We start from the raw sequence: 23,456 nt of genomic DNA, 5'->3' as shown, positions 1-23,456 counted from the left end.
ACCTGTGAATGGAGAACTTACTCTCACATTACCACCTCTGATTGAGTGTGACCAAATTCCCACCAACAGGTCAGAAATTCCAACACCTGAAATAGTGCTCTTACATCCTCATCTGAAAGCCATAGCAACTCACATCCCCAAGCTTGATTCAAATGCCCGAATCCTTCTTTTGTTGGGCAGAGACGTTGTAAGAGAGCACAAGGTACGTCAACAGATCAACAGCCTGCACAATGTCCCTTTGCGCAGAAATCTGATCTGGTTTGGGTGGTAATTGGAGAGATATGCATTGGGAAAGCTCACAAACCAGATGTGAACACTTTCAAGACCCATGTGCTAGAGAATGGACATTCATCTTACTTCAAACCCTGTGACAGCTGCATACATATGAAGGAAAAAGTGTGTCACGGCGGGGAGCAAAGGGACAGTTTCATCAGCACTCGCAAACCCCACCTGCAGAGAGACAAAGGACAAAACCTAGGTCACAGTGTGTTTAAGACAACTGAAAGTGACAACCAGCTTGCTCTGTCTGTTGAAGATGCAGCCTTTCTAGAGATCATGAACATAGAGGTGTACAGAGATGAGAAAAACAACTGGGTTGCACCATTACCTTTCAGAGTGCCATGCGTGAGGCTACCAAATAATCGTAGACAAGCCCTCTCTCGACTTACTTCACTCTGTACAATGCTGGAAAGGAGACCTGTAATGAAGCAGCAGTTCCTGGCCTTCATGGAAAGGAACTTTGCCAATGACCATGCTGAACCAGTAGTTCTGATAGATGGAGACAAGGAGTGTTGGTATCTGCCAATGTTTGGCATTTACCATCCACAAAAGCCAGATGAAATAAGAGTTGTGTTTGATTCCAGCTCGCAGGAAGAAGGCATTTCCCTTAACAGTGTGTTGTTGACTGGTCCTGACCTCAACAACAGCCTACTTGGAGTTCTCATTCGTTTCCGCAAGGAACAAGTGGCGATCATGGCGGACATTCATAGGATGTTCTATTGCTTCCACGTGAGAGAAGATCACCGTGACTTCTTGAGATTCCTGTGGTTTAGGGACAAAAATCCAATGAAAGTCACCAGAGAGTACCGCATGAAGCTCCACGTGTTTGGCAATAGTCCCTCTCCTTCCATTGACATTTATGGAAGGTGAGAAAAAACATGGTGAAGATATATGGCGCTTTGTGGAAAGACACTTCTATGTTGATGATGGTCTCATTTCCTTGCCCACCGACTTAGAAGCCATCAATCTTCTGAAGAGAACACAAGCATCTCTAGCAGAGTCAAATCTTCATCTTCATAAGGTTGTTTCCAACAGCTCAGCAGTAATAGAGGCATTCCCACGTGAAGAGCATGCTCAAGCTGTGAAAGACTTCACCTCAACTAAACCTCAACTATACAGAGAAGTCTTGGATTGCACTGGGAGATGACTAGCGACACATTCACTTTTAATGTGTCAGTGGATGACAAACCCTTCACTCGTCGGGGAGTTTTATCCACTGTAAACAGTGTCTTTGATCCCCTTGGGTTAGCTTCTCCAGTCACCGTACAAGGATAGGTACTGCTCCGGGAACCTACCAGTGAGACACATGATTGGGATGATCCACTTCCAGAGGAGAAACAAGGAGCATAGGAAAGCTGGCGAGACTCATTCCAAGAGTTAAAGGAGCTACACATTCCTCATACATACACACCAGAATCGCTTTCCAAATGTGTATTCTCAGATGCCTCCACCAAGACCATTGGTGTAGTAGCGTATCTTAGAGCCATTGATGAACATGGAAACAGCACTGTAGGCTTCATCTTGGGGAAAGCTAAGTTGGTTCCCACGTCCAAGCCTACCATCCCAATACTTTGTGTTGCAGTTCTAGCTGTTGAAATGGTGGAGCTCATCATAAATGAAATTGACCTCAAACTGGACACAGTGAGATATTACTGCGACAGCAAGGCAGTTCTTGGATATATCCATAACGAGGTAAAGCGCTTTCATGTGTATGTACATAATAGAGTGCAACGAATACGCCAGACAACCAAGCCAGAGCAGTGTTTCTTCATACCTACAGAACAAAATCCAGTGGATCATGTATCCAGGTCCATTCCTGCATCTTTGCTTGCAAAAACAACATGGTTTAGTGGGCCACCTTTCTTTCATAGACCTGTTGAGGAGCTGCAAGTGGAATTACAGTGCATCCGGAAAGTATTCACAGCGCTTCACTTTTTCCACATTTTGTTTTGTTACAGCCTTATTCCAAATTTAATTATATTAATCTTTTTCCTCAAAATTCTACACAAAATACCCCATTGTGACCATGTGAAAAAAGTTTTCTCGAGAGTTTTGAAAATGTATTAAAATTAAAAAACAAAGAAATCATATTTACATAAGTATTCACAGCCTTTGCCATGAAGCTCAAAATTGAGCTCAGGTGCATCCTGTTTCCACTGATCATCCTTGAGATGTTTCTACAGCTTAAATGGAGTCCACCTGTGGTTGATTGGACATGATTTGGAAAGGCACACACCTGTCTATATAAGGTCCCACAGTTGACTGCATGTCAGAGCGCAAACACCAAGCATGAAGTCAAAGGAATTGTCTGTAGACCTCCGAGACAAAATTGTCTCGAGGCACAAATCTGGGGAAGGATACAGAAAAATTACTGCTGCGTTGAAGGTCCCAATGAGCACAGTGGCCTCCATCATTCGTAAATGGAAGAAGTTCGGAACCACCAGGACTCTTCCTAGAGCTGGCCGGCCGTCTAAATTGAGCGATCGGGGGAGAAGGGCCTTGGTCAGGGAGGTGACCAAGAACCCAATGATCACTCTGTCAGAGCTCCAGCGTTCCTCCGTGGAGAGAGGAGAACCTTGCAGAAGGACAACCATCTCTGCAGCAATCCACCAATCAGGCCTGTATGGCAGAGTGGCCAGGCGAAAGCCACTCCTTAGTAAAAGGCACAAGGCAGCCCGTCTGGAATTTGCAAAAAGGCACCTGAAGGACTCTCAGACCATGAGAAACAAAATTCTCTGGTCTGATGAGACAAAGATTGAACTCTTTGGTGTGAATGCCAGGCGTCATGTTTGGAGGAAACCAGGCACTGCTCATCACGAGGCCAATACCATCCCTACAGTCAAGCATGGTGGTGGCAGCATCATGCTATGGGGATGTTTCTCAGCAGCAGGAACTGGCAGACTAGTCAGGATAGAGGGAAAGATGAATGCCGCAATGTACAGAGACATCCTGGATAAAAACCTGCTCCAGAGCGCTCTTGACCTCAGACTGGGGCGACGGTTCATTTTTCAGCAGGACAACGATCCGAAGCACACAGCCAAGATCTCAAAGCAGTGGCTTCAGGACCACTCTGTGAATGTCCTGGAGTGGCCCAGCCAGAGCCCAGACTTGAATCCGATTGAACATCTCTGGAGAGATCTGAAAATGGCTGTGCACAGACGTCTCCCATCCAACCTGATGGAGCTTCAGAGGTACTGCAAAGAAGAATGGGCAAAACTGCCTAAAGATAGGTGTGCCAAGCTTGTGGCATCATATTCAAAAAGACTTGAGGCTGTAGTTGCTGCCAAAGGTGGTTCTACAAAGTATTAAGCAAAGGCTGTGAATACTTATGTAAATATGATTTCTTTGTTTTTTAATTTTAATAAATTTTCAAAACTCTCGAGAAAACGTTTTTCACATGGTCACAATGGGGTATTTTGTGTAGAATTTAGAGGAAAAAGATTAATTTAATTCAATTTGGAATAAGGCTGTAACAAAACAAAATGTGGAAAAAGTGAAGCGCTGTGAATACTTTCCGGATGCACTGTAAAGTTCTTTGAGATAATCAATCCAGAGCTAGATGTGGCTTGAAGTGTTGAGTTTTCAAACACAAGTCCAGAAACAAAATCTTGGCTCAGATCGCTTCAAGCCCTTCTTCAAATGGACCTCTCTCTTAAGAGCCATTGCCTTCCTTGTACATATAGCGCAAGCCTACACGTCAAAGAATAATGCAAATGATGTCACGGGATGCAAAGGTTGGTGCCAGTGCAAACGATCCCTTCTTCCAGATCAACTTTCTCGGAGTATGGATGTTATCATCAGAGCTGTTCAGAAAGAAGCCTTTCCAGTGGAATTCTCTGCCCTTGTAGATAGCAAGTACCTGCCTAAGAGCAGTCCGCTCTTCAAACTCCAACCTAAAGTTGACAGAGGCCTTTTGAGAACTGGAGGCCGGCTCAAACACGCACCACTGGAGTAAGAACCCTGCAGAAAAGAACCCTCTTATACTACCCAAACACAGCCATGTGTCTATACTGTTAGTGAGGCATTATCACGAGCAAGTAGAGCATCAAGGCTGTCATTTCACTGAAGGGGCCATCAGATCTGCAGGCCTGTGGATTATTGGATGCAAGCGGCTTGTCAGTGCAGTCACACACTACTGCACAGTCTGTCGGAAGCTAGGCCATGGCAGATTTGCCACCCGAGTGACACAGCACATCCCCGCCATTCACCTACGTGGGTTTGGATGTTTTTGGGCACTGGAAGGTCATCACAAGGCTCACAAGAGGGGGGCATGTAGAGAGCAAGTGTTGGGCCATGTTGTTTACCTGCAGGAGCACTAGAGCGGTGCACATTGAAGTGATCGAGTCCATGGACACTTCTAGCTGCATCAACGCCCTAAGGTGTTTTTTTGCAATTCGAGGACCAGTGACACAGCTAAGATCGGACTGTGGAACAAATTTCATCGGTACTAGGAACAAACTAGAGCAGACGAAGCAGCATTTGGAATCCAGTATGTAGAGATATTTGAGCGAGCAGGGCTGTACTTGGGAGTCCAATTCCCCTCATTCTTCACATATGGGGTGGTTCCTGGGAATGCATGATTGGAGTAGCTTGCAGAATGCTTGATTCCATGCTGCAGAAGCATAAGGGTTTACCCCATGAGGTGCTGTGTACACTCATGACAGAGGTCTCTGCAATCATCAATGCCACAGACCCCATGTCCCAGTTTCCACCAATCCTGATGTTCCATTTATCTTGACTAGCAACACGCTGGTTACACAGAAGGTTGGTGCTTTCCCTCCTATGGAAGGATTATCGGGAAAGGACCTTTACAGAAGTCAGTGGAAGCAGACACAAGTACTTGCCAGTACATTTTGGAGCAGACGGAAATGGGAGTTCCTTCCGACACTACAAAGTCGCTGCAAGTGGGCAGAGAGTCGCCGCAATCTGCAGGAATGTGATGGTACTCTTGAGAGACAGTAAAGTCACAAGAAATGGGACCTCAAACACATTCGTGAGACTCTCCGAAGTGACTCTTCTTTTGCCGAGAGAGACTGAAAGTTGGCATAGTATATGGTGTAAATGTTTATTAATGGCGCCACAGACGCCAGGCGGGGAGTGTTCTGCCCCAAGGCACTCAATAGAGTGTTTCAAGTTACATTAGCAACACCTTTTGGTTAAGGGAGGTATTGCACCCTGGCAGAGGAAACCAGAGAATCATGTTAGTTCCAGTTGTGGATCTCAGCAGCCTTACATGGCCGTTAACATCTGTCGTAATCAAGAGATTTAGCCCATTGTGAGCATTGCCTGTAAGTCATTTCTTACTGTTTATAAGTTTATCTTGCAGTATCAGAGAGTATTTAGGATAGATAGGAAAGTTTGTTTGTATTAGCTTAATGAAGCTTGCAGTATGTTAGGCTGTTGGGCTAGCAGGATGTACCATGTGTTAGTACACTATCTTTCTACATAGTCATGCTTAGCTAATGTGTTTAATACGCATCATTTGCATGTTAGTAATTCAAAATATGTTTTATCATTTTCAGTTTTCTCCTTTGTTGTACCAACATGCCCTTCAAGAGTCTACAGTAAAATTGGAGCTAGAACGCTAAATCCTGACTTTAGTGTCGTTACTCAGGGAGTTTGGCTGGCTGTCTAATTTTGGTTAAGGCAAACCATTAGGAGGACAGTACGTTCACATAAAGTTATTGTTTTGAAGATTGAAAAAATATTTTGAATACTGTTTTGTTGTACAGTATTTTATCAACATTTTAAAGCAATAAGCCTCAAAAGGCTACAAGTTAGATTAAGGGGATTTTGAGACTTGGTTGGTGTGCGTGACATGTACATGTATGTGATAGTCTGGAAACTCTAGAATGTTCTTCTCCTTTGACATTGTTTTCTTGGCAAATGCCACTAGTATAGTGCTGGTGCAGGGAGCAGTCGTGGCTGGGGGTTAGGGAACCAGCCCTGTGACCGGAAGGTTGCCGGTTCAATCCCCTTAGTTGACAGTCTATGACTGAAGTGCCCTTGAGCAAGGCACTTAACCCCCAATTGCTCTCCGGGCTCCGTGGATAGGGCTGCCCACTGCTCTGGGCAAGTGTGCTCACTGCCCCCTAGTGTGTGTGTGTGTGTGTGTGTTCACTAGTGTGCATGTATGTGGGTGTTTCACTGCATGGATGGGTTAAATGCAGAGGTCTAATTTCACAGTGTGCAAACACAGTGACAAATGGTTGTTCATTCTAATTCTGGTGTTGGGTGGATTGGTGTGGTCTGGCTTTTAGTCATGGAAAAATATATTTAATGCACAGCATCTCATGGCACATTGCTTTTGCCTATGAATCTTTGTAGAACCATCTGATGTTCATTTTTTCCCTCTGTCATACAGTTCTACAGAGAAAATGAAAGGAAGATACTAAAGACCATGTTAAGTTGCTAAATTTTTTCCAATAGTGTAGAAGCCAAACTGACAGGGTTAGAAGGTGGTTAACTGACCTGGCACTGTGGCTCTTGTGTGTTCTGATAGGTTCACCACTGATCCTTTTGCCAGCGCCCTGGAGATGGTTACTGCCCGCATGGAGCTGCCCAGGGGTCAGGACAGACCGAGGCACCTGAGGGGCAGAGCTCTGGTGGATGGTATAACCAGGGTGTATAAAAGGTGGGCTATAAACATTAGGCCTGATCTTCCATTGTGGTGGAGGAGGTGGGGTGAGTGTGTAAACAGGTTGTTGTAGCTCAGGACCATGGAATGTCTCAGCAAGTTTTCCTGGAGCATTCAGGTTGATGCTGAGGTTGACAGTCGGAGCTGAAGGATAAGATAGTTGAGTGGGTAGATGAGAGATGCTGCCAGAGTCCGATGGAGAGCACATCTGGTTTTCGGAAGGAACTTGCGGTTGGTGACCTGCATCTGAAACTCCTCTCACTACAGGAGGATTCGGGTTGGGTCTGTGTTTATGGAGCCGATGCCTGGGTCCATCTGAGCGCTTACCTTCTTTATGGATCTAATGTAATTGGGTACACATTAAGAAAATGCACTTTACTTCAATTCAAGCTCTAAGCAAAGCGTTCCACTGGTTATTAGTTTGCTTAAGTTATGATGACACCAAGCTTGATACAGCGCACTTGAAGTGATCGTTAAGTAGCCTTACTCTAATTGGACAAGGATTTTTAAAAGACATGCACTTGATGACACAAAAGACTCTATGTTGGCATGAATAAAATAATTTGACCAAAACATGATGAGGGTATAAATATATTTCTTTCCAAAAAGAAAATAAGGATTGCATGCCTAAATTAATCAAATTAGAAATTCATGCCACAAGGAGGCCTCTGAGAACAACATGAACCCTATTTTAAAACATTATCAGAACAGGATCCGGAAGATTCCATCCAATTGTGCAGAAATATTTACTTATACAACAGCTGGTTTATGGGCCTCATCACAGAGCAAAGAGAAACAGGGATGTATAGATAATGCATTTTGCTGCAGACCTGGCATGCACAGTGTTCTGCCACACATTATTCGGTGAGGTCTGAGGCTGTGTCGCAGCATGTAATGCCTCTGATTTAGCCAACACCAGCTTTCACCATTCTAATGGGAAAATATTTACTCTCCTCTGCCTGCCAGCATTAGGGTGACCGCTCAAGTGCTCAAAATAATGATGCTTCTCCGTTTCCCCTCTCTCTGCTGCACGGGCTCCTTTTCAAGACATTTCAGAGGCTCCATTGTGCCTGAACAACTCTATCAGAAATTGCGTCCATCACAGTGAAAATGAAATCCCGGGTGACAGTGCGCCCACTGTGTAGACATTTTCATCTTGAGAAGAAGCCCTTGCTGACAGTTATGCATTAGAGCAATGGATTGTGCCAAGCAGCCCCACCTACATTCACAGAGAGAGAGGAAGAGAGAGAAAGACAGAGAGATGGATGAAATCAATAAACTGAACGGGAGTGAAGGGTCCTACCTTTAGTTTTTGAGTTTTTTGTATCCACATCAGCTCTGGGTCTAGGGCATTGTCTGGGCTTCCAAGGCTGTCAATGCTGGAAGTGTCCACAGAAGGCTGTCGGAGCTGGGAAGGAGAGATCGTGAGAGCAAAGAAGAGGAAAAAGTAAAGAAAGGGAAGAGAAAAGCCAGATAAAGGTACACATAACAAATATAGAAAATGCTGCTTGGTGGCAAACACAGAAATACATAAATTGCTTGTATGCATTTCAGTGAAGCTGTTCATTATTAACTGTAAAAAATATGATTTATCCTACCAAAATAAAGTGCATCTTTAGATAATCAATTTCAATACAAACTAAATCCACAACCAGATGTACCTCTCCAGCCGCTGCAAAATAGGATCACGTGCTGCGTATTTTCAATTATATGCAAATATTATACTTCATTTGACATATTCTAGCCTACTGAATATTAAGCATTGAATCCCTCATATACAGGTGTCTCCAACACATGTTTTGTAAGTCTATTGATTTCCTTTACAACAGTCCTTTCAAAGCAGTTTGAGGATAAGTGTCTGTATACACTCACATTACATCAATTCACTCTCTTCATTTTTCTTAATGCACTCATTCAGGGAGAGCATATCTGCCACTAATACTGTAATGAAAATCATTTAGTAAACTTGGAAGTCACTTTGACTGCTGAGGACAATCCTGCCTGATCGATGCTATTGACGACTTGAGGAGTCCCTGAACGAACACGTCTAATTCTGAAAGCGCGAATAGAGGAAGGTCGAAAAGAAGCATGCTGCAGTGAGTGGATTGAGTTGTAACATATCCATCAATAAACAGGCAGCCATGCTGGCCTATCTATTCGTTGAAAGGACAGGAGTGCAGGGAGCTGATCTCTGCGCCGCCTCTGCTGCTACTGCTGCAGGTCGGATGCACGGAATAAGGAGTGTTTATTTATCTGGGAAATGAAAACAACAGTTGACAATCAGCCACTAGCATGAACACTGTAAATAAATTACAGAGAACACAGTCACCCTGATACATCTACAACAACAGCGGGTGTGAGCAGAAAAACAAGGAAAGCTACCTTCAACTAAAATATGTGTATACACCAATGAACACTTAAAAATGTCAAAGGGAAAGACACAAGTCTCTGATTCACAGTTCTTATGTTAGCTGATAAGCTGATATTAACATCCCATGGCAAAAATCTTGCTGATAAAACACATGATAATTAGCCCTGTGTTTTATATTGCATCAAACATCTCTGATAATCCATTCACTTCTAAAGGTTTAGTGGCTTTATTTTCACTTAGTCTTCAGAGAGTCTGTTATAGTTATGAAGACTGTTTCTAGACTTAAGTTAGTAACAGTTTATAAACACTGCTACGTCAACTTTGTGACCCTGAACACAAAACATTATAATGCTAAAACAATATGAGGATAACATGTTATAATAAACTTTAAAATTTCTGATAATAATAATAATTTTAAAATGCTGTTAATTTGAGTTTAATACTTGAGGTAATACACCTCTAAAACCGTCATTCTGTTGTCAACATAACACTCACTTTTACGTCAAAGCTAATGTCTCTATGGAAATATGTAAAAAAATTTTAAAGCGCTCCTGTTGCACCCTATCAAGAAAAACATTTAGCGAGAATGTTACTTAATCCTCTGAATTATGAGGTCATTAAAGACCTTTTCAAGAGTTGAAACCATGTTTAATGCCACATGCACATTGAACTGACATTATCACACGTGTAATAATTAAGTTGTTTTACACTAGTAGCCTATAGTTTGATTAGCTGTTGGTGTTAAAATAAAAGTGCTGTTTAATAGTAAATTTTCTTTCATGTGATGTCGCTTCAATGTGCAGTGTTAGCTTGCTTGTAGCAATATTCATATTTTGACTACTAAACAGCCCCGTGATTCAAAGGATCTGGTGACAATCAAGGTAAAAATGCATACAAGACAAAATGTGCCCTTCTGCTCTAAGCTGGCCTATGCTAGTTTCTGCTGGTTTAGTACACAACATATGCTGTTTTTCACTGGTGATCAGCCTAATAACTTCCATTGCTGCAGACCAGTATACCAGCAGCCAAAACACAACCTATTTTGCTGTCTGAAGAAAACCTTGTAGCTCCATTTCTTACTGTTACTCTTTACATTGTTTGTCAATTTTGTGATGAGAGGCCTAAAAGAATTTACCCAAAATGATATGGGAAAAATTCTGGTTCCATTGACTTACATTGAAAGTGAAGTATGTTTTTTCCTTACTATTTTGGAGATACAAGGTTTTCTTCAGCAGCGATATGCTGGCTTTTCTGGTGACCAGCCATTCTGGTGTATGCTAGATGTCTAGCATGGTATTGAGTTTGGAGCAGGATGGCAATTTCCGAAAACCTATTAATTTTTCTTTTAGAGAAAACCTGCTTATCCCCAGTGTTCGTAATATAGTCATGATGCCAGCTGCAGAATGACAAACAACTTCAGACGTCTATTGAGAACTGAAAATCACCATCTGACAACTGACAGCAAAGAATCGACAATCATGTGACATTTCACAGTTATGAACTGACAAATTTGTCAGTAAAGCACTGTTTAATGGATTCTATTCTGTTTAATTCTGCTTCCATACTGTTGACATAGTCAGTCAGCCAGAAAAGCAGTATCAGTGGAAATAGCAGCCACAATTTGTACATGATTAGTTAACCTCTGAAAATCACAGGCTTATTACATACTAAGTCTTGGTATTCAGTAACTACAGGGAATTTAATGCAAAGTGGCTGTGCTACTCGTAAGTTATAGAATTGTGTAATAAAACTTTAGGCCTGCCGGCAGACAACTTAAAGAGTTAATAAGGCATCCTGACAGACCACATACAACCATTGTGTGCTGCATGGTTCATGGTCATGATAACAACAGCAACAATAATCTAAACGCATCCTGGATGTCTGACATCATGAGGAGAAAGAGGCTGAAAACCTGAGACAGTAAAGGAGAAATCTTTGGATTAAAAAACTTTTATCCATTTATCTATAAAGTTTTGGAATGAGAAGTCCTAACGCAGTGATGTGCTGTTTAAGTGCAGTGTCTCAATAGCTGATTAAACCTTCCTTTCCGATCCATCTCCCTTCATTTTCCCCTTATCTGTGACCTGGTAGTCATTTAGATCTACCTGCTAGTCATCTCTATGGACGTATTTTGTGAGAACACAAGATAAAGGTCAGCCAAAATCAAGGAAATCAGGTAGAAAAGTTAGTGTTTTTCTACTATTTCAAACCAGTCCAGACTGATGAACCCTGCCACAATGGCAGATCATCCAAAAAAACACTGTTATGACATCACATTCTCAAGCCCTATACCACCAAAGTTTGCTCTCATTAGTCTGTCACAGGTAGACAGTTGAAGGTGAAGGATGAATTCTATACTTTTGCTTTTGTGTTGGGAATGGTTCACTATTAAAAAAATATGTCTGGATATGTTATCACATGCAGTATAACCATCTTGAATTGGAAGCTACAGCTGGTGCTCTGACAACTTGTGCTACCTGCTTCAAATGTCCTACCATAGCACATGTTATTAGGGATTCATGTCTGTGCAATATACCAGAAATAAGGCTGAATAAATATTGAAATCAGAAGTTATTATGCTATAGAAATGATATGTGGATGCTTGGTAGGACCGCTTGAGGGATAAGACAAATTGTTACAACACCAGTATTGACTGTTCATACACGCTAGGCTGACAGAATTCAACATGACCGTGGGACGCTTCTTCCAGATTTTAAAAATCCTGAGGTTAGTCCATAATATTGTGATCTCCATAATAAATAAGCCAATGACTCTATAATGACATTATATAGGCACAGAACAGGCAGAGTCGACTGTTTGTTGCTCTGCATTCAGCAAGTCTAGTGTGTTTTGTACCATGCTGCCATCGTGCAGTAACAGGTGTGTGTGTGTGTGTGTGGCGGACATCACAGACGTGCCCTTCATGGCCTCTCTGTGGCAGCAGGCCACAGCCTCTGCCCAAGCCACTGCCACAGCCTTTTGTCCACCATTTTAATAATCTCAATCAAATTGAGAAAATGATCAAACAAAATTGCATTTTGAGCTTCATAAGCTGTGTAATATCTATTCTGTTAAATTGGGGCCCGTAATTGCCTCTTGGGGCGAGATGAGGCACAACAAAGTCAGGCGATCTGAGCTTGCCATTTTCCTCAAGACTGAGAAACACAGCTTTTGCAATGAGGACTTCAAAGGCTTGCAGTTCTTGAATTGCATTTGGTTGCTATTGTGGCCGCCCAGGCAATCTTGATTAGGTGTTTACACTGAGGCAGGGTGTACAGTGGCAGAGAGCTGCGGAGCCTCGGTCTAGAGCTATTAAGAGATTGTACATTATGTTCCTGGCTTTGAAGTGAGGGTCTGGGAGATGACGAGGGACTCTGGCTGAGTGCAATGGCAGAAGATTGCTCTGCTACTTCTGTCTTTATCAAAGGAGCCTCTGCAGGGGCTCGGCATCACTCCCTCACTCTCAGCCACAAAGTTGGCGCATTATGAGATTGTGTACATTTAATAACATAGCTAATTATCGCGTGTAAAGAGCCTGTCAAAGAGCAAATAGTGGCTTTTAAAACGGACCAACAGCACGCTCACATGAGGCCAGGTAATGATGCTGCAACAGATCTGATAGCATCCCCTTTTTCCTCCTTTGAAGGAAAAATAAAAAATTTAATAAAAAGGCACAGCAAAGGGCAAACATCAGAATATAAGATCAGATAGATGGGCTCATGCAGCATGAAGCCTTCTGTGATCTTTCCTTTTACATCATATAAAACCAAATAAACACAAATGAATGGAAAACAATCAAAGCCTCATTTCCAGGAAGAAAGGAAAAACGCACAATGCTAAACTTCTAATCAAGTCACAGAAGTCAATCTTTATTATGAGTTTGGATGATAAATAAAGATATATAAAGGGGTTTTAGATCATAACCTCTATCTACAGTATGCATCTTACCTGACAGACTGTGGTCTGTGGTGGTACAATCAGAGTGGCATTCACGGAGGGAAGCCCTTGCTCTGTTTACCATGTCACAATGCTAACAGCTCTTCACTATGCTAATGTATCTGATATGAGACATTAAGGTGGGTATGGGCTCAGATGGGCCAGCGAAGGCCTGAAATGTAGCAAATCCTCATATGGTGCGCAGACAGGCCGAGCCTGCCAATTACACGGCAAGGCCAGGTGCACTGATAGCTAAGAGCCTATTGGTAACCATGCCTCTCTGATGTTCTTAATAGCTACTGTTGTGCAGATCAACTCATAATAGGCACTACATAGCCAGACATGCTTCCTTTCCCCTTTTTCTGCATCCACTGTCTGCCAAATTAATTTCCGAGCCACAGTTAGATTAGGCTGCCTGATCTCTTTCAGTACGGCCCCACTATAATAGCAAGGTCACTTACACATTCAGATTTTTTTTAAAGAGCAATGATACAGGTCAGGTCATATCAAATATGGCATACTTGTTGAGCAGAAACAATGTGGACATCTGCTTACAATAGACTAGAGAAAGGAGTCTGATCTGAACCAAAAATACAAATGCTTCAGGACATCTGTAATGTCAATTACAATTATATGCCAGGTCAACGGCTTTATGTCTTTCATTCTTTCATTCATTTGTATGAAAATAATGTTAAGAGAAGAGACAGAAAGGACAGGCTTTAAACCTATGACTATATATATACATATATATATATATATATATATATATATATATATATATATATATATACACAAAACTGTGCTGTTACTTAAACTTGAATTATTTGATTTTATGGTTGACAGATTGTATCTCAAAAATGTTACCTTTAAAGGAGAAGGAAAAACACAATTTACTTTTATTGTAAAACAATGGAACCAAAACTTTTTCAGATATTTTCAAATTATGTCAAAAACTGAAAAACAACAAAAATGGAGAAAAAAAGATTTCTTCCAACAACAATTTATATTTATAGTGTGTGTGTGTGTGTGTGTGAGTGTGTGTATATGTATATATATATATATATATATATATATATATATATATATATAATCAAAACCATAAAATCAAAAAAGTCTTTAAGTCTTTCTAAGTAACAGTCCAGTTTTTGTATATATTCATATCAACTTCCTACATCAATTTAAGCAGCAGTATTATGAATATTCAAAAAGAAAATCTAAACTAAATCATTAGGACTTTGTCTCCTATGAAGATCATTTAATAAATCATTTTATTTGTTGAACAGCACACAATCTTTCAACCAAAAAAGTATGATCTGTGTATGATTTTACCAATGACACTGAAAATGTAGAAAAAGAATACAGAAAGAGAGCATGACAGAGGAGGTTGTCTGGGACCTCCAGATTGTGTGCTGTGTTATTGCGGCCCCTGGTGGCCCACTGAGACAATGCAGCCTGACACAAACTACAAAACAACATAGCTGGTCAAGATGAGGCCACTTCCAGCAGTCAATCTACAATAACCATGAAAACATGAAGTAAACAGACAATCTGTTCTTGGTTTGATTTAAACAATCATATAACTATTTTTTTTATTTCATAACACAAGAGGTTTGACCAAAATGAGACCTAGCAGAATTATAAGAAAAGCAAATAAAGACAAACCTCATTTGCCTCTTCTTCTTTCTTTCCTCTCTGCCCATATGCCTTCAGATAGGATCCTTGTTTTTCAGTGTTCATACCTAAGGTTGCTTTATTGCGTTCCACTATGTCCTCTCTTGGTCTGAACTGTCTAACTTTTCGAGAGTGTCTCCTCTGTGGGAGTGGTAAGTTGAGCTTGTCTTCGCTTCCTTTCCGAGCAGTAGAACTGCTTTGATCCTCTCTGTCGTATTTCTTGTGCCTGTCTCTTTGCTGCCTGTCCCGTGGAGAAGAAGAGGGAGAGATTTCAGCAGTGCTTTGGTGGTCGATAAATCTGTCCCTTGCCTTGACGGCCCTGTCTGAATTCAAACATGGCGTGCTCTCTGAAGGCATATACAAACCCTGTGGGACAGACACAGCGGTGTCTTCATGACTGAACAGGTTTTGCTGAGGGTGAAGGTGAAAGGAGGACGAAGGAGGGCCGGGCTGAAAAGTATCCATTTCTGCCACAGCAGGATTACTTACTACTACATATTCATGCCTCCCTATTGCAGTCACACCTTCTGGGCGCCTGTCATTGTCTCCAGGCTCATCAGAGGAATCCAGGGACAGGTTGGTCTGGACTTGGCGGAGAAACTCAGCCCCAACCAGATTTCTTCTCCAGTCTGGATCATAGCGCAAGTCAGCATATTCGTCCCCAGGAGGGCTCTGTCTGAAATCAGAGGTATGTTACATAAACTTTCCAGTTCATTATGTATACCAAATACCAATGTTTTTTTTTTGCTTTTTTTTATTAGGTACCCTTATGTACAGTATTGTACAGAAGTCAGAAACCAGTCCTTAACCATTACGCCAACAAGTGAATCATTTTTCTGGAGATATTTCTGATAAAAATTGGATATAAGGTATTCCACTTTTAGATGGAAAGGAAAAGTGAAAGGAAAATAGATGACATAAACAGGAGTTTTGAAAAGGAGAGAAAATGGAACTCATAACAACCATGCAAGATCTGGTAGACCATCAAAACTGTCACCATCAAATTAACAGTACAGAGATTTTGTCTTAAAGAGGCTGGTGAAAATCAAGCTCCACTCTTGCTTCATATTTGAAAAAGTCTAAAGCTGTTTCTGTCCATCCTTCCACCATGAGAAGACAATTCAACATTATGAGTCTAAATGGATGTGTATCTGTCAAGAAGCTGTTGGTGATAAAATAAAATAAAACAAAAAGGTTGCGAATTAAACAGAAAAGGCTGCTGTTGTTTTCAGAACAATGGACTGACCATCTCAGAGTCCAGACCTCAACATCACTGGGAAGCAGAATACACAATCAACTTCTAAGACTGAACCTTGGTGCTGTGGAACATTATTTCTGTAGATTTCTCTTTAAAAAGAGGCCTCTGACTTTAGCACAGTACTACAGAAGCACTTTGGAGGTATACAATTACTGTACTGTACAGTAGTAAGTAGTAAGTACAATTTATCAGCTCCCCTCTATCTTAGCCATAAAGGGACAATGACCACCATATGACTTTTGCTGACCAGATATTATTCTGGTGGTGAATTATTCTCAGAACAGCAGTGATGCCAACTTTGTGGTGGCATGGAAGTGGGTATAACCGACACACTGTGTCTGGGTAAAAATCCCAGCAATTCACTCACACCAGCACAACATCCAGTAAACATTGCACTTCCACTGCTGTGCTAAGAGTGGTCCACCACCAGTGCTGGGTAGAATGCTTTGAGAAAGTAGTGATGGCTGAGTACTGCATACTCTGTCCTAAATGTGTCAGTAACATGTTTTATTACAATGCATTAAAAAGAAACATATTGAGAGTATATTTAAAATATATATTGATAAGGCTGGACTGGCGACCTGTCCAGGGTGTATCCTGCCTTCCGCCTGAAGACTGCTGGGATAGGCTCCAGCACCCACCCCCCGCGACCCTGACGGAGAAGCGGCTTAGAGCAGCTTAGAAAATGGATGGATGGATGGATGGATATTGATAAGGCACATGGAAAAGGGTCTGTTCTAGTTTTTATTTAATTCACATTTCTTGGTTCTTGCTATTACTTGTCAGCAGTTTCCTTTGTGCAATTCTTTTGTTAATATGTTTTAATAAAAACCTCACTTCAACCCACTGCTGTTCCCTTCCCAGTGCTGTCTTCTGAAATAAGTAAACAATTTGCAACGTCAGTAACCATTCTGAAAATATTTTCCTAAAAACATAAAAAGTAACTTTATTCTGTATACCACCCTTTAAAAATGTAACTTGGACTGAATATAAACACTTAACTTTTGTATGACTGTGTATTGCTTATACATCCCAGCCCTGTCCACCATCCAAATAATACTTGCATAACAATGGTACTTTGGTGATCTTATGCCATTTATGGAGAGGGCAAAGGAAGTGCATAGCAACAGATGGGCTTCAGTCAGTAACTGTAACTACAAAGTTCACCTACACTATATGGTAAGCATTTCTAAAATAGCCCAAAGGTAGAAGGAAGGTAAGGTACCACCTATAAAATTGGCATCTTAGAGTAAATTTACTGGTTTCTACAGAAAAAGATGGCAGATTTTGTTGTAATTATTACCTCTAAACTTTTTTTCATTTATATACAGGAAAAGCATCCCATAGTCATTAAAGCAATAAGAAATAAGCATTTAAACAGAAAGGAAAAGGTCTAGTGCATCACATAGCACACAGCACATACTTCTCATTTCTTTTGCCTGATGTAGTCTCATCCTTGTGTTTCTTCCACAGTAGCTCCTAATGATGAAGGGTCTTGAGACGACAATTGGGGCATAGTTTTGGAAATGGCTGATTCAAGGGTATGAAATAGGTTGAAATTACTACCTAATGTGCTCCTTGCATCACTGGATGAAAAGATCTCATTAAAATAATTAGAAGAGTGCCTCTTTGTTGCACAGCTCTGAATGCTACAAGATGCACTTCACATCTCATGATGCCAAATATGGCGCAGGCGAGGCGTATGGCTCTTCAGCCAACGAGGGCAAGAGGGCAGGGAACGACTCAGTAATGACTCAGTTGAAACAAGCTTGAGAATGCAGTGTGGGCTCACAGCTGTGGAAGCTCCTTAACATACGAAAACCCTCTCAAAGCTTTTTTTGAACTGCCCCAAAAAGAAATCCAGTCCCACCCTGAACACTGCTCTTTGCTTTTTTTTTCAAACACTGAATAAGACTTCTGCCTCTCAAACATGCAATTTTACACACTGAGGTCCAGTTTTCTAGACTTGAATTAGTCTTGAGGTAAATTGCACTGGCAATTTTGGTTCACCATTCTTCTGTACTTAGACCTGAAATGCAGTCAGTAACCTGACCTTCTTATAGTAACTGGCCCTCTAACTGTTCATTTCAGTGAGAATACGGATCCATATAGATCAATCTACCAAATTAATTCAAACTGCCACTGATTTTGAGACTAAAGCCCAGAATCTATTCAAGGATCTCTGTGTTCGTGCGTATCCACAGAATTGGCTTGATTCTGCTCTAAAGGAAGTACATACCTCAAACTATTAAGGACTCCAGAAGGCTCCAGAAAACAAAATCTTTAAATCTAAGTTCAGTGCTTCTAGTTGGGAGATTAAGAATATAATAAACAATCACTGTCACGTTTTACAAAGTGATGATGTATATCCTTGTCGGAAGAAAACCTCGTATCTCCAAAATGCTAACTTTACAGGAGAGTGAAAAAACCTACATCACTTTTAATGTAATTTAATGGAACCAGATTTTTTTCCAACTCATTTTGGGCTGTTTACTTTGGTCCATTCATCATAAAATTTACAAGTAATGTAAAGGCCCGCATGCATTTTCAAATCATGTTAAAAACTGAAAAACGACAAAAAATGAGTCGCTATTGCATCTTTTGTAAACCTTTTACACACCCTTAAACTTGTAGATTCATAACTTGTAGATCTATGCACGCTGCCTGTCATTATATGTCCTGTCCTCTATTCTATGTTGGTAAAACTAGATGAGCTCTGTAGATTAGAATAATTGAACATATGAGTGTGATTCACACACAGGATTACACGTCTCCTGTTTTTCATCATTTTGAATGTAAACATTTGAAGCTAAACACGCTCTTGCAGATTCATGCTTCCTGGGCATTGAAGGGTTTTGATGCAAAAAATTGAGGGGAAATCAGGACAAAAGATGATTATAGAGGGAGGCCTTTTGGATTTGTGAACTTTAATGTCTGTTCCCTAACTGTAGAAATTAGGAACTTAATCTGAATTGTTTTATATAAAGAGGCTATCTCTGATCAACTTATTGTACTTTGTTTTTCTGATTCACTTGATTTTTGTCTGTGCAACTGAGTATATCTTCTTGCTGTTGTACTGTCACTTTAGGCAGTCCCTAGCAGAACCTACATAGACGAGGGCTATTTCTTTGGGTCTTTAAATAAAAGAGAGTAGGACCTGAAGTAACCTAGTTTGTATGTTTTATGGAGCGCAACAATAATCTTTGATCTTAGATATTTACAAGAACTAGGTTATGATCTAATTAAATCGAAGGCATTAATTGAAATAGGAATAAGCTAAATACACTATATGGACAAAAGTACTGGAACACCTACACATTACACCCACATTGATAATGAACTCAGAGAACATCTTAAGACATAACAAGGCCATAAAAGAGCTCAATAGAAAACTATAATATAATGGAATTTTTTCCTGTTTTTAAATAAAAGTTTAATGCATTATGTACTTTTCATTTCTGGATAAAGACAGATTTGAAAAAATGTCATATATAAAATTGCATAATGATTATAATGAACCTAGTTCAGGGTGAGCAGAGTGTTGGGGTGGGGGTGAATATTTTATTTAAACTATGTGTTGTTTAGTGGCTCTTTCCACACCAGTGTGAACAAAAACACATACAAATGCCTGCGTCAGTCAATCGAGGGGAGAAAACAAGTGGGGTCACACAGTTGGGGTGGAGGTAGTCTCAACTGCAGCCATCCTGCTTGGGGATAGAGGCTGGGGTGAAGGTGGATGAGTCTACATAGATGCTGCGATGGACACTTCAGATTCCAGCATCTGTGTTTTCACACTGCAGAATGGCCTCCTATTTAAAGCACAACAAAGCTTCAGCTTTTTAAATAGGCTTCAGAAAGAGCCCTTATTGTGATAACCTCCTGCAGAATAAAAATCTAATTTCCTTTAAATGAGGGTAGTTATATGGAAAGTGCCAAAATTAGAGGTCTTTCAACTAAATTAAAATGCACGTACTCTAACATCATTTTCAAAGACTGCCATTATCTATTAGGCGAGCGAATACAAGCTGTTAATCATTTCAATTATGTTTCCTGGGCTGCTCTACAATAAAAAGGTCTTATCATGTTGGGAGTGATCTATTCTATGTCAGGTATTGCCATTGTTTACTGGGTCTGTTTCAGAGAGCCTAATTACTCACGTCCATTACTGATGGCACAATATACTGTATTACCCTCAATAGGGCATTCAAGACGATCTCAGGTAATGACATGAATATTTAGGGTTTAGGCTCTCCTTTATTGCCCCTAACTCCTGTTATGTTTTTCTCGGTGTAATGTAAAACAAAATCAACAATCAAGTGATATATAAATAAATAACACTGAGGGTAAATGTCCTGAGGTGTTTAGGATTTCAGAGAAACGTATTTATAATAACCTAATGTTAAATGTAGCTTAATGAGAGCATAAACTACTTTTTTTTTTTTTTCCTCTGAGCACCACCTTGCACCCTGGCTCTCCATTTCTTCTGTACAACAAAGCAATATTACCTAGTAATTATTGACACAGATTACTACAGTAGACTATCAGAATTTTGGTACAAAGATGCTGAATCTGTGAGTGTATTTGTGTGTCTATATGTGTATAAGTGTATACTTTTTTTTACTGTATTTGCTATTTTTATATCTGGCTTGTCTTGCTTTTCACTTTATTTGTTTGTCTTATGTACTGTCTGTCTGTTGTCCAAAAAAAAACACCTCATAATTACAACATGAATGAGTGGGTGAAAATACTGCAGGCTGAATAAGCTGAAATGTTAAAAAGTGCTGCTTTGCATTATATCACAAAAAAACAACAAAAAAACTCAAACTGGCTGTTTTTTCAGATTAATTTAAATATATGAAGCAGGGAATAAATCAATGTTTATGTACAACATCCAGCTCTTTTATTAAGATGTGAAACTAGTATTCCAAGATAAGGAACTGAGGATGGTACAAGTAACTTAAGTAACAAAGATAGTTTTCTGATACCAAAACTTAATAATACTATTTCTTTGTTGCAAATCCATTGTTTGCAAATACAGCTTTGAGAAGTCTACAGAAAAAAGTATTTACATTTTTTCAGCTTTGTGGTTCAGTTTTACTCCTTTCTTCTAAGCAAATCATCTTCAATTCTCCAAAGTCATAAAGGTCCTCGCAATTTCAAAATACTCCACAATTTTTAATGGTCAGGAGTTTGCTAGGCCATGTAAGCACCTTAACTATCTTTTTTAGAAACCATTCTTAAGTTATTTTGACTGTATATTTGGGGTTGTTGTCTTGTTGAAACGTCCATTTCCTCAGATTCAGTTTCTTGGCTGATAAGATTAGATTGTCTTGGTATGTCTCTCTGTGTCCTTTGATGAGGTATAATGTCCCAGTACTGTTTGCATTAAAGCAGCATCATGATGCTCCCAACATCATATTTCACTGTGGGTGTGGTGACATTAGGATCATACCTTTGGGATCAGCACATAGCAGTGCGGCTGGGGGTTTTAAACACCCTAGAGTCACTGCTGGACTGAGAATTGTCCACCAACCAAAAGAATCCAGATAACAGAATCCTGTGATCACTAATGAAGGACTACATAATGATTAACACAAACTGTGCAGCAACAGATGTCACTGCAGTGATGAGAATGATCCACCACCCAAATAATGCCTGCTCTGGGTATTATTGAGAGTTCTGAGCATTGAAGAACAAGGCGAAAGGGAAGTTTAAAAACAAAAAGTATAGAGAAATAGATGGACTACAGTCTGTAATTGTAGAAGTTCAAAATGCACCTATATGGTAAGGGAGGTCATCAAATGGACAATGACTATAGATACAAGTTTTGATATTATGGCTGATCAGTGTCTGAATACTTTTTCCCTGTCAGTATAGTTTTTGCTTCTGCTAATAAATGATTTTTATTCAGCACAAAGTGAAAAAAACAAATGTTTGAATGTTTGCTTCCCGTCCCAGTACTTCATGCCAGGAATAAACAACAATTACATACAATACACATATTTCATTACCATGAATGGAAGCGGTTAGACTACCTTGGTAATTCTGCGCTTTTGCCAGGAAGTCCATGTTTGCTGGTGCCAGTCGGTTGTGCTTCTGGAAGCGTCTGTTCCGATTCCTGGATGCTGTCTTCATACTCTGACCTCTCCTCGTCCACATTCACACAATATTTGTTCGCAGCATAATGACTTTTGTCACCGTCTTCACCCAAAATGCGCCTCTGAAGCTCCCGCTGGTAAGCTCTTTCCTGAACTAAACTTTCCGTATCCGACTCTAAGGAGTCCCAGGAGTTAGGAGACACGTTTTCACCCCTTCGACTAACACCACTGTTCATGTCAAATGTCATTCGTTTCCTTTCACTCTCATCCGCGCCGTCAGTATTATTATCCTCTCGCCGTTTAGCGATGCTGTCCATTGCGTTAAGTTAGATGAATCCGTGTTTCCTGACATTAACGTACATCTTCTAACTTCTGACATTACATGAGAAAGTTTATAAGCGAGAAAGCGGCGCTTTATAAGCGACCTCTATTTTAACTTACTAAGTTAACCCCCACCAACATTAGCTAATTTAGCTAAGCAGCTAACTAGCTGGGTCGCTTAGCTTCAATTTTGACTGAAGCGTAGTTCATGTTGAACTAGGTCATATTCACGAAAAATGACACGAATGATCATTTCGATATTGATTTAAATACATATCTCGCCTAAACACGTCAAGATTTACAACTAAATGTTTGTTAATGAAGCCGAACGCAAAAGACCTCTCACCCACTTTAGCCGTTGGAGTGGCTGCAGCTCGCTTAAACGTTGCCATGGAAACACGGACGCGACGGTGTGGTGTTTAGTGTTCACACATGCGCAGTAAGTGGAGGCGATTAATGTGCAACTGTGAAGGGCGTGAAACGCAGGCTTTAAAGCCATTAAATCCTGAAAAATCTCAGTGAAACTATATTCGCATGTTTGGTATGGCACATCCAACATTCTCTAGTTTGCGAATTGAAATCTTGAAAGCAAATCCCCGCAAGTCCTATGAGAAATGTGTCGACTCCATGTCCAACGAATAAATTGTTTACTGTAATGAAAATCGTGGTCTACTGACTTATCTTAGGATTTAAAAAAAAAACAACAAAACAACCTACTTTATCCAAGGATGTGCTTTGCTACTTGCTGACTGGCTAAAGGTGTGAGCAAGGAGGGAAAACAATCTCCAGACCTTCATAAGCACAGCTGCACATGTACATTATGAGCAGGTTTACAAGTATACACATACTTTACTGAGGTATTTGTTCATTCTCAGAGGCAAAATA

General features: G+C 40.5%; 1 protein-coding gene across 2 annotated transcripts in view; it reads right to left on the bottom strand.

Moving 5' to 3' along the window:
* Positions 1-22,921, bottom strand: part of jhy (junctional cadherin complex regulator) — a 36,007-nt gene extending 13,086 nt beyond the window's left edge. For both annotated transcript variants that reach the window (XM_017691323.2, XM_017691322.2), the window contains exons 1-4: positions 22,188-22,921; positions 14,886-15,570; positions 8,220-8,324; positions 6,751-7,256 (exon numbers count right to left, since the gene is read on the bottom strand). In XM_017691323.2, the coding sequence (XP_017546812.1) occupies positions 6,751-7,256; positions 8,220-8,324; positions 14,886-15,570; positions 22,188-22,567 (1,676 nt within the window). In that variant the 5' untranslated portion in view covers positions 22,568-22,921. The remainder of the gene's footprint in view (positions 1-6,750; positions 7,257-8,219; positions 8,325-14,885; positions 15,571-22,187) is intronic.
* Positions 22,922-23,456: the final 535 nt, after the last annotated feature.

This window comes from Pygocentrus nattereri, chromosome 18 (genome assembly GCF_015220715.1).
Source record: "Pygocentrus nattereri isolate fPygNat1 chromosome 18, fPygNat1.pri, whole genome shotgun sequence".
Lineage (NCBI taxonomy): Eukaryota > Metazoa > Chordata > Actinopteri > Characiformes > Serrasalmidae > Pygocentrus > Pygocentrus nattereri.
Note: the sequence above shows the minus strand (reverse complement) of the source record. Positions and strands in the feature narration are given on the sequence as shown.